This window comes from Labrus bergylta, chromosome 5 (assembly GCF_963930695.1).
Source record: "Labrus bergylta chromosome 5, fLabBer1.1, whole genome shotgun sequence".
NCBI classification, from domain to species: domain Eukaryota; kingdom Metazoa; phylum Chordata; class Actinopteri; order Labriformes; family Labridae; genus Labrus; species Labrus bergylta.
This window is the reverse complement of record NC_089199.1, coordinates 24017938-24033191: the sequence shown is the minus strand read 5'-3', so window position 1 is coordinate 24033191 and position 15254 is coordinate 24017938. Positions and strand designations below refer to the sequence as shown.

The window sequence follows — 15254 nt, the reverse complement described above, 5'->3', positions numbered from 1 at the left end:
CTCCACGCAGCAGAGAGAGGAGATCGCTGACAGCTCAATCAGACACAATACGGGAGCAAACTGCACGGAGCAGGACAACTTTATCCACATTAACGCACTTGGAGCGGATAGCGGGCACAACTGATGAGCCTTGTGCTGTTGGCTATTAGCTACCACACTCAGTGCTTGGTAGATTCCCCATCAGATCTTTCTGTCTACTATCTGTGTGCTTTTTTTAATCAAGGCCTGATTTGGCATGGCTTGCTTGATGACCAAACTTGCAGGAGTTTGTTTTAAAGGTCAAATAGTAGCCTAAGTCTGTAGGGACTTTGTCGTCGGTTCAAGTCCTGCTACGCACCAAAGTATGGAAGTTGACTCACTTCCAGAGCACAGGCGAGGTGCCCTTGATGCTGGCACTGAAACTCAGACAGTTCTGGCACGCTCCATGTGTAACAGACCCCCCTCCCCCCGACTCACTCTGATGTCTCTCTATTAATGCGTGTCCATAGGTCCTGTGTCTGTGTCTGTGCATGTATTTCAGGGCTATGTGTCTGTCAATAACAAAGTGTAAAACCAGAATTTCCCCTCAGGGATTATTTAAGTATGTCAAATATGACATCAAATAAAATGACCCGGCCATGTCTATGAAGGTAATCAATCATTTAAAAAGGAGATTCTGAATTAAGAAGAGTAATTACAGTAATTACAATTCATTTTGATGTGTCACCTTGCCTCTGAGCTCATCATACATGTAGCATGACTGATCCCTGTCAGTATGAGAGAGCAGATGCTGTCAGCTTAAAACTATACACGTCCCAATACAAACAGAAAAAAAGATCATTTTGGAGAAGTTTGCGGCCAACTTTTAGCTTTAGAACAAGTTCAATGTCAAACACTGCCTGAAGTTTCAGACTCTATTCATATTAAATTCATTTTGGGACGGGGAAATACTTTCTGCTTTTCAAACAGGGTGATGTTTCATGTGACTGGACTGCCTAAACGGACATCCCTGTCTACTATAAGCTTAAAACATCCACATCAAACTTCTCCTCCACCCAGCTGCTCGCACACGTCTCTATCACATCCACATTGTCCTCTTACAAACTAACTTTACGCAGCAAGGTTAGCAAGAAATGTTTGAGGGAATTACTCAAAAGCAACAGAATCCTTGATGTCGTTTCCACAAACAAAATGCCAGTTAAGATTTGACTTAATTAATGGCTGTAGGAGAGAGATGTATGGAGCTTATAGAAGGCGCGGGTTCCATTCGAGAAACATGAATCACAGCCAAAGCTTCCCGAGCGAGCGAGCGGGGAGCAGCGTGGATTGTCTTTGAGCCCAGAACAGTGTGGGAGGAGATATTTGTGAAGCGTCACATCTTATTCTGGGAGAGATATCACCGTCTTTATATCTCTCACTTAATCTCCCACCTCTGTAATATTTACTGAAGCCTACAGATACATCATTTCTAACCGACTGAGTCGAACTAATTATTTAACCTTTACCCGTCAATGTAGGCGTCTGGGCTCAAGGAATTTACTGCGTGACAGTTTTCTTTATGGTGAGATTTCTATTGTGCCAACCTGCTCCCACTATGGAAAGCAGCACAAACCCGGAAAAACCCTGTTCTGTCGTTGCAGGCATAGACAGTTTGTGCAGTTTCTCCCACAATGCATCAGGAAAGTGTTCGACAGGAAAATCCAAACATCTCTCACCACACAGAGGCGACGAGAGGTGAAATCGGATGCAAGGAAATTAAGTTCTTTGGACATGATGGGCTGGTTTGAAACATGCACTTTTACCAAACAAAGCACAGATGACATGCAGTAATGGCCTGAGGAAGATGACCTGAAATAAAACGGGGAAGGGACACCAGAAGGATGCAAAAGCAACCTTTTTTTTTTTTTTTGAAGATGCATTTACACCTTTTAATGTTTTGCACATAATGAGGATGCAACTACTCGATGAGGTGAATATTCTGCATCAGGAAACATGGAAACTTTAAGGAGGATGCACTAATGATGACACTACGGCGAGGGAGGAAGGACTTCTGTATTGGTTGTTCAATCCCTCACTGACACTGACCTCTGCTGTGGGGTGACACTCTGACAGAAAAAGGATGTGTAGCTCCCAAAAACATGCTGAATTTTGCATGACAGCTATTTCTTTTTTTTGACAGATTCATGCTGCTAGTGCTTTATGTTTGTTCAAATGTAAGATCAGATGTGTGCTGCGTGTGCTAGATTTGAACTCTAATCCCAATTTAAATGTTTGTGGGAAGTTTTGCTAAGAGGACATGCATCCATACATTTGGTCTCCCTCCATTTTCGAGTTAATTTCAGTCATAAGGATTTCCTCCTTATCACGGGGAAGATACCAAGATGGATGATTTGAGATCCTGAGAAAACACCTGGATGTTAGTCATTATCACAGGATTACAGAGTAGAATCAAATGTGTGGATGTATGTCCACAAAGAGCTTCTTAACTTGGATTAATGTTTCTTTGGGTTTGAACCTTTCCATCCTGTAAAGATGGGATATGTCACATCCGTTTTCCTGGTGTAGCTTTTGGTCAGAGGGGACATTTGGAAAACATTAAAAAAAAGCTCAAATGCGAGGTGAGAGTCAAAGTGAGGGGCGGAGTGGATGTGTTGATGTCTAGAAATAAACATACAATACCCCACGCTCAGAGTTCTCCATGTGTGAATCTCTCTATCGGAGCAAGGGCAAGGCAGGTACAGGACGGGACAGGAAGGGGGCGGAGCCAAAGACAGGAAAACAGGAAGATAGAGAGAGACATTAAAAAAAGGGGTGTGAGGTTTGTGGTGAGAAACATTTGTTTCATGTGTGTTTTTATTCCCTCATGTTTGGTTATTCTCGTTAATCAAGATGACAGTGACTCTGAACGGCTGCAGATCAAAGTGCAGCTCATCGTGTGGTAACTTTTCTAAAGTGTTCTGATCCCAGGCTCGTCTGTTCCGGGAACTGAAACATGACGTCTTTCACCTTCTCAAAACCTCGACAAACACAAGCGCTGTTATTTTGCCCATAATGAAATCCCTGCACTGGCTCCCTCTGGCCTATAGAAATGCTCGGCGTCACTTTCAGATGTCTATGATGTTGAGGTTAAGCACTCGCTGACCTTTGTCTGTAAAAACGGCTATATGAATAAAACTTTCTTACTTTCTAAGATTTTATTTTTGGGTATTTTGTGCCATTATAGGAGAGATAGGACCGTGGATAATGTCGGAAATTAGGGAGAAAGAGAGAGAGAGTGGGGAATGACATGAGGGAAAGGAGCCACAGGTCGGATTCAAACCTGGGCTTGGAGGACTGTAGCCTCAACACATTGGGTGTGCGCACTAACCACTGTGCCACCAGTGCCCCATGAAGTTTACTTTTTACTTACTTTAAGGTAAAAGAGCTGTTTTTCATTTTTGTTTGGACCAAAAAGTGAGATTTTGAAAAAAAGTGTGATTTTGAATCAAGAAACAGGAAGTGACACTGAAATGAAGTGAAATTTGAAGTCATGAGCATGTATATCAATAGTATCTATGAAAGTTAAGTTTGAAATAAACAACTCAATACTTGTTCCCTAATGAAAGGTTAATTGCTCATTGATGACACACCTACTCCAGTCATGTCCCCGATATCCTACTAAGTTACATAACCTACCCTGTGTCCTTCAGCTGCCACCGTTAAAGTTTAACATGCAAGACATTTTGATTTGTTAATGGGGGCATTTTTACTTTAATACCATGAATGAATTCAGCACAAAATCCTGATCTTTACTTTAGTATGTTTGGGGTCAGGGCATAAAGACCATGTTTATTTTCTGTTCGAAAAGGAGACAGCCGTTTTTAATGTTCCCAATGACTATACATGAACATAAATGAATAATAAATACAAATAAGCTCACGAAAAATATATGAGTCTGCAGGTAAGAAAAAGGTAAAGAAGGTCAATCCTCACTCTTTAAAGGTCACATATTCTGTAAAATCCACTTCTCCATGTTCCTCTAACACTAATATGTGTCTCTTGTCCGTCTACAAACCCTCCAATGATGAGAAAAGTCCATCCTCTGCGTCTTTTGCCTGCTCCACTTTTCAGAAAATGTGTGCCCAATCAGGCCGTTTGGAGATTTTCCCTTCATGACATCACAAAGGGCAGTAACCCCTCCCCCAGGTGGGTGACACTCCTACAGCCAGGTGTTTGTTCTGCCCTCTGAGTCTGCCTTCTCATCGTAAACTATAGGACATGGAGCAAGAAAGCCAGATACACCCAAGTCCTTCCAGAGAGGGGGCGTGGTCAGACACAGCTCATTTACATATTTAAAGGTACAGACACAGAAACAGCCTGTTCTGAGCAGGGCTGAAATAGAGGGGTTTATAGGCATGATCAAATACAGGATCAGAGTGGATTTAGAACAAGAAACTTCACACACATGTTTTGAGGAGCTCTGAGACTTATTTACACTGAAGAAGAGGAGGAGAATATGTGACCTTTAAATTGGTGACCAGTCAAATGCTAAACCTTCCTTGACGGATATTCATACTTTTATCACAGCATTGATATCACAGCAATAAATTATCTATTGGCCTCAGATTAAACATAGTAACATTTTTATGGGTACTATAAGGGAGAAAATATGACACGTGGAGTGTGGAGTAAATATGGGATGTTTGATTGTAATAGTGACTGCTGAATTAGTGAAGATGTTAAGAGGCAGCTGGAATGGTAAACTGGAATGAATCAGCCCTCAGAGCTCAGGCAGCGATGAATGCGCCTTATGTGCATTCATCAAAAGTATGATGTTGAGCGCATACACTGTCCATTTGTTTTTTGTTACCAGAAACCATTTTGCCAAGAAAAAGTACAACAGTGTCAGCTTTTTCATTGAATATGTGTTTTTACTTTGTCTCATTGATTAAGGACTTTCTTTGAAATAATTTGCATGTATATTGGGGTGCGGGGTAGCCTAGTGGTTATGTGGCTCTCCCTAACGTACAGTGGCTATAGTCTCCAGCGTTTTCAGCCCAGCGATGAGCTGTGTCCATTTGAATTATGGGTCGGACCATTTGAAGAAAATAGAGACAAACTCTCTGCAGTTTGTGTTGACTCATGAAGTTGTAAACTGTCACTATGATGTTCTTAACAAAGCAACTAAAGAGCCAGATTCATGAAAGAGATGTTTGAGTTTGTGTTTGTTCGAGAGCAATGTGTCAGTGTTTGTCTCGCTCCACACACCCATCTGGATTCCCTCCTGTGTGTGTGTGTGTGTGTGTGTGTGTGTGTGTGTGTGTGTGTGTGTGTGTGTGTGTGTGTGTGTGTGTGTGTGTGTGTGTGTGTGTGTGTGTGTGTGTAACAATCCCTGGCTTGGCCCCTGTCAATATTGGCTTCAAATACCCAAGGAGGGGTATCCGGTTGTCCGCACACAATCAGAAACCAACAAGCAGACACTCAGAGGGATGGTCCAATGGCACTGATGTTGATGGCACTCGTATTAAGATCCAGCTCAACAGGCTAAAAACATCACAGCTCAACGTAAAGATATGTACGCTTATATAAAGTCATGGAAAAACATCGATGCACCTCACACACACACACACACACACACACACACACACACACACACACACACACACACACACACACACACACACACACACACACACACACACACACACACACACACACACACACACACACACACACACACACATGCGAGCTGTTTCACGTCCTACACTAACAACATCTTAGTCATCACTGGAACAATATCATAAATTCTGAGCTTCAGATTGCCGTCTGTGAGGATGCATGTGGATGTTTGTTCAATGTGCAAATATTGGATTCTTCCATTTGTGTTTGCATGTCACATGTTTATATGTTTGTGTATATGTGTTTGTATGTGTATGTATGTCTATGTGGGTAGGCAAAAATGACTCAGGCCTACACATCAAATAAATCGTCTGACTTTCCAAAAATGAAAAATAAAATTCCGTTGTATAGGATGCACTTTTGATATCTATTTTTTTATCAAATAAAGTTGGTTGTGTCCTATCGGCATGCACCGTCATTACCTTATTACCTCATTACCTATCTATAAAACATTTGATTCAGCACAAAAAAAGCGTTAAAAAAACTGAGCAAAAGGCGACATAATTTTCTCCCGGAGTCAAGGAACTACACATCCCACAATGCATTGCGAATGATCCCTCTTCTTCTTAAATGTAACTTTCGTCGTTGTTATCGTGTTTATACCGTTAATACACTTGTCTTGTACTATGTTGTCTGTGTGCTGTTGAATATATAAATTACATTGTGAGTAAATTTCATGTTAGCTAACTAACTAGCTAACTAACTAGCTAGCTTGCTAGCGAGACTATCCCTTTAAATTCGGTGTCGAGAGGTGCTTGCGTGTATTAGCTTTCAGTGTAGGTACAAGCAGTAAACGTACACACTACGTCCTGCAGTGAGGGTGAGCTTCTGGGGGCGATGAGTCCAGGAGGAGGGGCTCAGTTTGAATGTTGTGTTTACAAACTGCAGTGAAATGCTCTTGACTCCGCCTTTAAATTGTTTAATTTTATTTTAGTCCGCCCATTATGATAAGTCTGTTTTTTATAAATGCTGACCTAGACATGAAAGAGGTCTAAACACTTTAAATAAAACAACAAAAAGAGGATGCAGGGTCCAAATTTGAGATACTTGGATGAAATGAAAATAAAGGTGAAGTCAGTCTGAGTGACATTTTCTCAATAAGTCAGCTTCTGCTTCTCGAGCATCACACAAAAAGAAAAAGATCAGCAAGTGTTTAGGGAGCATCAAGCAAATCAATTATTCATGATTTTCCTCTCAACCTTTTTATGAAAAGTGTATCTTCCAGCACGGGTTGTTTGAGCCCTCGGGGTCCACCTACTTGTAGAAACATCAAATCCCCATTAAGGTGTCAGGCATGTCCGGCGTGCTTCACTTTTACATTATCAGAAACATCGCCCAGCTTTGGCTGAAATAGGGACGAGTCCATTTGGAACACATGTACGGCGCTCTGAAAGATTAATTGGACAGTTTTACTCGCTCACTTCCAGACTAAGTTTTGTCTCAGAATAATTCATGGACGTTGAAAGGCATGTAAAACACTTTCAATTGAAAAAAACACTTTTTCTGCCACCCGGACGGCCGGCTAAAGCGTGTGCGATGAAATATTAATGAAGCCTGAAAACGCTCCATGATACGGTAAACCTCCCACTGTCCAAATCCATTTGTCTGCCCCATTTATCAATCTTCCCTTCTATCTCCAAGACTCTTCACTGACTCATTTTATCACCATTTTATAATTATTGTTAGTATTTTTAGTAAAGTAAACATTAACATGTACAGTGCCCTGTGGTATACCTTTCACCATTTCTACTTTGCAACAGAAATAATCCTCCCTACTTTTTCTTTCTCTCCGTCTGCATTGTTGCCATCTCTCCTCTTTCTCATACTTCCACTCTTTATTGGTGTTTGCCCTCTTTTTGGCCTTTCCATGTATATATTATGCTATATTATGCATGTTAGCCTGATTAGCATCTGATTAGCATATCTATTTGACCCCGAGGTTAACCAGCAGTGGCTTGTTTTCATATTTTTTAGTCCTTGTACGTGTCCTTCTTTCCTTCATTTTCTTTTTACCTTCTGGTTCTGCTCCTCACCTGTCTTCTCTACCTCCTCCCCCCTTCTGAAGTCATACTTTTAAGGTTTCTCCTGGCATTTTCCTCTTTGCTCTCTCTCTGCATCTCAGTCTCTTTGTAAAGTTGTATTCAGATTTCCAAACTAGGGTTAGGGTTAGGGTTAGCCTAAAACCAATAATCTATCTGCAATGTCACCTCCCTGTTTTTCTCTTTGTGCATGAGTTTTATGTTTCCCCTGTTGTGTCTAAAGGCCCAACTGAGCTTTGAATTTGTGCTGAAAATAATAATGAACTCAGCTTTAAAATCTGCAGATGACTCATAGGTGTAATACTGCTTATTTGAATGTCACATAAGCGTTTTTAGATCACGCTCATTTTGTGTCAATTTTCATGCAATGTGAAGCTACAAGCTAACTAAAGAGCACTAACATTAGCCCGCTTCACAACAATGAAGGACACAGGTGATTGCAGCTCAAGCCGAGAACAACTTTGTCAGCTGCTTGCGCTTAATGGTGTTTAATTCTGCCGCTTCCATTTGAACACGAGTGGGGAGGGGTTGGAGGTGTGTGGCTGGAGGAGAGCAGAGGCTGAGCAGAGGCAGAGGTTCCTTTAATCTAACAGGCATAAGATGTAAAATATTTCAGAATGGATCTGGCTTTCTGCATTGTGCTATGATGCCACATGGTTTGCTGTTGGGTTTGCGGTTTATGCATGTTAGTTCACTAAACATGTGTCTGGCAGTGACATCATACGAGTGGTCTATCAGTCAAATAATATACTGCAGATGTTCCTTCTAGTCTTGTGACCTCTCAAAAAGCCTAACACTATGTGCCATTCACACACACATGCACATTCCCATTTGCACACCAAGAGAAGAAGGGATTGAGTGTCAGGCCCAAGGACACTTTGACAAGCGTGCTGAGTGAGCCGGGATCAAGCGTCCAATGTTCTGATTTATTGATTTCTATCTACGGCGCCACATGCAGACAACTTCACATGATTTTGCGATGGCTCTTCAGGTTCTTCCTCAAGCACTATGAAGGTAGATATGTTGCAAAATAGGAGAGCTTGTAGAATGTGATGTGACAACTTGAAGGAAAAATAAGTGAACTTGTATATAAAAATGTTTACTTGTATAAAAAAATCTACACACGTGAAATGAATTTCGTGTCACAAATGGAAAAAAAAAAGGGAAGTCTCAGAAAAAATATATGCAAATGTGTAGACTGATATTTACACATACAAAAATGATAGCTGCAAACTTCACATTTTTTTTCCATTTGTGACACGAAATTCATTTCATTTCGTGTGTGGATTTTTTATAAGTCTTTTCTTTTCTTCAAGTTCTCACATCACATTCTACAAGCTCTCCTATTTTGCAACATATCTACCTTCATAAAGTACTCTCAAACACGATCCGATTCTAGTCGTTGCGGCCAGCTGCCATGAAACACCGGATGTTACGTCAAAGGCCGCTACATAATGAAGCGTGAGCTGCTACTGAAAGCTGCCGTACTGTTGCTGTATGTGCTGCTGTGATAAAAACATCATGGAAATTATACTCGGATACATTAGCTCATCGGTAAACATATTCTTTTCCTCAGGTTGGTTTCACCCGGTTGCTTAACTCTTGGAAAACTCGAGTCCGTTTTCAGCGGGGGCCCGCTAGCCTCACTGTCATCTTTAGTTGGTATTTTTCTGTAACTTTTTGTTGTGCTGCTGCCCCTCTTGGCCAGGACACTCTTGTAAATGAGATTCTTAATCTCAATGCGGTTCTCTTGGTTAAATAAATTCAAATTAAAAAATAAATAAATTTAAAGCTGAGGAACAGCATGATCAATTATTATGTTGTCCGTCTGAAACCAGCCCAGCTACTTAGTTTGCATCCTTATTCATCCTTCGCACTTTGCAGTCAGACCAAGACGTTCTTCTAGCTTCAATTTCCATGTTGCTCAAGTCTTCATAGTGTGGTGGAAATAACCGTTTTATCACTTGGTACATTATAAAATGTACCATGGTGACGATGTTGGAACTCAGATCTGTCAGACCAAACCTTCTTGGTATTTTTAAAATTATCTCAGGAAAGCTTCAGTTTGGTGTGAAAGTAACAAACTAATCAAAAATCAAAATGAAAAACTACACAAATGTGCGTTGAAGCAAATCAAGATGTAGAAGCGTGATGTGACTGGAGGGGGGGGGGGTGGATGGTAGACGAGAGATGAAGCATCGTAGAGAGTTGGAGAGAGATAAGGTAAAGAGAGGTGATGGTGGCAGGCCTGTGTGCATATTCACAGAGACGAGACGCTACTTATGTCCACTAGCTGCAAAAACAAAAATGTTAATCTGAGGTTTTAAACTCTGGGAGCCTGTTTTTATCACTTGTATAGTTTTAAGGGTTAAGTACATTTGTCCAAGTTAGAGACCTTCAAATGCATACAATTCTGTGATACCTGCATTTTCTTATAAGAGCTTATCTTAAAGAGCGATTCCTCTTGGATGAAACCAAACACTTGTTAAGTTTTGATTCCCCTTAATATCCTCAACTCCAAAATATCCCCTTGTCCAAATACTTAAGTAAGCGTCTGTCCCTCCCTCCAGTAACAGAACGTCCTGCCTTTTACTTTGAGCTGCATTTCAACCATGAGGACACCTTAATGCACATCTCATCTTCCTGTCTGCCTGTAGATCTATACAGTCATATGGTTTGAAGGTGCTGAATACAGTCTTTTATTTATCATCACATACATTTGCCCAAGTGCTTTTATAAAACGACAGAGTGGTCGTCAGGATGATTGGTAGCCTCCATTTTGGAGCCATCGCTGCTCTTATTTCTGGCTTCTTTTAATCAGCTGTTGGCTCATCAGCTGTCAACAGATACGATAAAGGTTTGATTTGGGCTTAACAGTGGCGGAACTTCCTGATTTCTATGGACTCAATCTCAAAGTTTGCCCCTTTATTTGGACCTCTGAGCTCTCGAGGACACTTCTGGTGCCGTACGATATGTACCTGACTCATGAGCCTGTCTTACACATGTGTTCTTGAAGTGTAAGAAAGATATCTGAATTGGGTACATGGACATTTATTTCGCTTTTTGTCTTTCTTGGTCAAAAGGAAATGCCACAATATGTAATTACCTAAAGTGCAGCCTTCAGAGTTTTCTGCCAGAAAGCTTATTTACGTATGTGGTAGATAGTTCTTTTAGTTCTGAATGAACCTCAGAGTCGATTTTAAGTTATGTGCATGTCCAAAACATGATCTGTCCAGTCACCACATTGTCTTGGACATGTTCAGATAAATGATTGTTGTTTTGGCTTCAAAAAAGTTAAAGGAGCAATATGTAACTCTGACACCAAGTGTTGAAAATGGGTACTGCAGTCCAAATTCTAAACATTGTAGAGAGCTGTCTCCCTCCGCCCCCTACTGGGCTTTCTTTTTTCGATCTAAGGAATACATGTCCATGTACCCAATTCTGTACATTATATTATAAAATTACTGTGCAAACTTGTTTTTATTTTGAACGGTAGGGCGATCCCAAAGCTGTGGCCCATTAAGTGGTCCTTAAGGTTTGGAAGTCTTGGAGTCCAAAAATCTGGATTTGATTGAAGCACTGAAACGTCATCGAGGCTACCAATCATCTTGTTTTTTTAAGAGAGTTGCAGTTAGAAATAAATGCATGTGTTGATGACTGATTCAGTTCAAAGGCTAGATAAAGCACCTTAAAAGCCGCCATATTGTCTTTGTGTGGTGGTTGTGATGAACCTACCTGCGTTTGAAGGTGAGGACGACTCCGAGGAGGATGATGATGAACATGAGGATCCCCGCGATCACGCCAGCCATCTTCACCGTGCTGTCCACCTGCTTCTCCGGCTCCATCGCATCCGAGTCTTGGGTGGAAGCACCTACACACGCACGCAAACGCGCACACACAAGCACACAAGTATAAACACAGTCACATCGGTAGCTACAGTGTACAAATGATCAGACACAAACTGTCACATAAAAAGGACAATACACTCACTCGCTCGCACGCACGCACGCACGCACGCACGCACGCACGCACGCACGCACGCACGCACGCACGCACGCACACACACACACACAGACACACACACACAAAGCAGGCACTTGTGCATGCAAATACAGAAGCCAGCCTTGATGAACACAAACACACACACACACACACACACTCTTCACAGAACACACACATAAAGAAACAGTGAATGTACTTGATCCCAAGGTGAAGATAACACTTCATGCATATCGCAAAGAGCCTCAACACTATGTATACACAATGCATCAGAATCATGCAGAAAGAAAAACGTACAGAACACATTCTGATTTCAGGGACACAAGTGAAAAGTTAGTTTAAAAACATATCATGAAAAGGCGGGGTTAACTTTAATCAGCCTATCAGTTTCTCCAAAAAACGAGAACTCAGACTCAACATTGAAGACCTATTTTTGTACAGGAAGTCCATGCCTAGTCCATGGACTAGGATGTTTTAGAGAATCTCATTGGGACAGGGATCAGGGACTACATAAAGGTTCCTTCTCTGGGGGTAACAATTCCTAAAAGTAGTGGTTTTGCAGCATTAAACGTTTCTGATTGGTTGAGAACATGTTTAGATTTTGAACATGTTGGAAGACGAACGTTTGTGATAATCACGGGTTCTTACATCCCCGTGGAAATGGAAAAAAAAGTGGGCTTTTGTTTTTTGCGCCGGCAGCACTGCACCACTGCAGCACTGCACCACTGCAGCACTGCACCACTGCAGCACTGCAGCACTGCAGCACTGCACCACTGCACCACTGCACCACCTTATTTTCAGAGAGCTTGTCGCCAGTGGTAACTGTTGCTAGGTTACAAAACTTGGCTTGCGGAAGGAACTACGGCGTCCCTTGCTAGTGACTGTGAGCTTTTATTATTGGCTTTTATTTGAGGAAATATTTAACCAAGATGTAAAGGAATCTTGTTGACAAAGATGACATCAGACATCCCGCCCCGTGCCGAGTGCATACAACGTCAGGAAAAAGCTGACACAGAGGGCTTTCCTGCGAATGGTATGCCAAGTGCTTTAAACGCTGAACTGCACTGGTTTTGTAAAGAAAATGGGCGATGCTATCGCAAAAAAAAAAAAACTGTGTTAGAGGACACAGGTCGTGACAGTGAGCTGGGGGAAGCTTTAAGTCAATCAAGTTGAAGCTTCCAGAAATAATACCTACATTTATTTTGGTGGAAACGCAGCCTAAAAGTATCCGTCATAAGCTAAGCTAAGTTTTTGTTGTTCACGATATGGTTTAGTCCAATTTTTTTTCGCAAATCTTCTTCTGTTTATTTATAAACGGGAGCACGCTAAGAGGTAGAGAGCGAGCAGGAAGACAAGGAGGCGCGTGATTGGTTCATTAGATTGGTACCTCGTGGCAGTCATTGGTTTAAGTTTTTACAGGCTTACAACTACAGCTACAGATGACAGATTTTCCTTTTTCCTTTTTCAGAGAACTTGAGTTATTAATTTCTGTCAGGACCTGAAGACAATTTCAAACAAAATCTTAAAAAGTGAATCTGGAGGAAAATGACCAACCCTGCCTTTAACAGCGGATAAAAAAACAAACATCTTAGAGCCATGACACAATTACGCCCCAAATAGAACTTCCTGTATTCAGTTCGGTTTACCTTGAAGTAATAAAGTGATAAATCTATAAAACGAGAAACAGGCTGAATGTGATGCAGAATGCAAACAACGCGGATTCTTCCATTCACGAATACTGAGAATGTCCAAGGACAAACACAACACAAACACAGACGTTATACAAAGACATGAAGGTTTAAACTCATGCACACATGCACACAGAGAACGTGGCTCATGCAAGACTGCTCTGCTTCACTCAAACACACAATATCAACCTGAACAGGGATTCTTTTTTAAAGAAAACAGCAAACAAATGAACAAACAGCAGATGGAAAACAGAACGAGGAGCAGCAAGGTCTGTGTTTTGGTGAGAAGGACGATACACATGGAGACAGAGAGGAGCTCTGCTATCACTGCATGGTTTGATGAAGTGTTGAGGTGGTGACGGTCAGTGGAAACAGGAAATGGGAAGAAAGAGAGAGAGAGAGAGAGAGAGAGAGTGTGTGCTCTACTTTCTGCATTGACTCAAACAGACTTTTTTGTCTTAATACAATGTCTGTGTCTCTTCCTGTCTGAGCTGAATTGTTCTGTTTTTAATGTTGTGCAGCGTTGTTGCCTCACAGTGAGGAGGTTCCTGGTTTGAATCCCCGTCTGACAGGAGCCTTTCTGAGTGGATTCTGCATGTTCTCCCCGTACATGTGTGGGTTCTCTCCGGGTACTCCGGCTTCCTCCCACAGTCCAAAGACATGCTCGTTAGGTTAACTGCTGACTCTAAATCGTCCGTAGGTGTGAATGTGAGTGTGGCTGGTCATCTGTCTCTATATGTCAGCCCTGTGATTGGCTGGTGATCAATCCAGGGTGTAACGCCGCCTCTCGCCTGATGACAGCTGGGATCAGCTCCAGTTCCCAGCGACCCCAAACAGGACCAGGTACAGATAATGGATGGATGTTTTGTATGTGTTCTGTGTTGTTTTGAATCAAATCCTGGTTTGAATCCCCGTCTGACAGGAGCCTCTCTCTCCCTGTGAAGTCTGCATGTTCTCCCCGCGCATGAGTGGGTTCTCTCTTGGTATTCATTTGCATCCTGTTTTCTATCCCAATTCTGCAAAAATCAAAAGCCTCATAGCCTAAATCTTAACTTCTTCTGCTACTTTTAAGGAGTTGGTGTTCATTGAAAGATTGCAAGTGTTACTATTTGGCATTGTTCTTTTTTTAGGATCTATTTCTTACAGGTCGGAGTGAAAATGAAGAATTCAAGGTACCGAGGTACGGAAATCTGCTAAATAATTTCAATGCTAAACAAACCAAGGAAGACATTTTAAAATTTAAAATTTCAAAATCTGGTCCGAGACAGGTTTGCAAAGACGTAAAAGGAAACATCAACAAATTGTTTTTCTTTTTCAAATGAAGCATTGAACATAAAGCTCAAAGGATGAATGCAAAACCTAAAACGTAAACATGACAGTTAAATAAAAGCCGAGCGAATAGAGAGCGACACGGAGCCCTCAGGCAGAGGACCCTGAGATCCGACATCAGTGCACCTGTTCTCTCACAGACGTGCACCAAGCAGCCTCTTGTTCTAATCTTGATAGACAAAGACAGACGATTAATAGAGTAATACCGCTGCGTGGGAGTTCAGTTTAATCCCCTGTCTCTCTCATCTTCGCCCCCCTCTGCAATAACAACAACAGCACCTAACCTTGGCACGCTCGATAATAGTTGCCACAGTCCTCAGCGCCTCTGTGACGAGATGTTCTTTAAAAAAAAAAAAACCCTGAATGCATTCAATGACAAAACACATCCAGATCTTTTTGTTGAAGCTCCTCGTGAAGCTGCAGCTATCATCCCTGACATTTTCCAAAAATTAAGAAAATACATCCCTCACTTCTCTGTTCTTTACTTTCAAGTGGAATAAATTGCTTTTATCACTCTGAGTTTTCAAAGGAATTAAGACTTAGAATAAATGTTTTAATAGTG

General features: G+C 41.6%; 1 protein-coding gene across 9 annotated transcripts in view; it reads right to left on the bottom strand.

Annotated features, from left to right (window-relative positions):
* Positions 1-15254, bottom strand: part of ptprt (protein tyrosine phosphatase receptor type T) — a 287907-nt gene that overhangs the window by 94970 nt on the left and 177683 nt on the right. For 6 of the 9 annotated variants that reach the window (XM_065955244.1, XM_065955241.1, XM_065955242.1 and 3 more), the window contains one exon: positions 11412-11547. In XM_065955244.1, coding sequence (XP_065811316.1) covers positions 11412-11547 — 136 coding nt within the window. Of the gene's footprint in view, positions 1-2658; positions 2692-11411; positions 11548-15254 lie in introns of all 9 variants that reach the window. The other 3 variants (XM_065955243.1, XM_065955240.1, XM_065955246.1) reach the window with 1 other exon arrangement.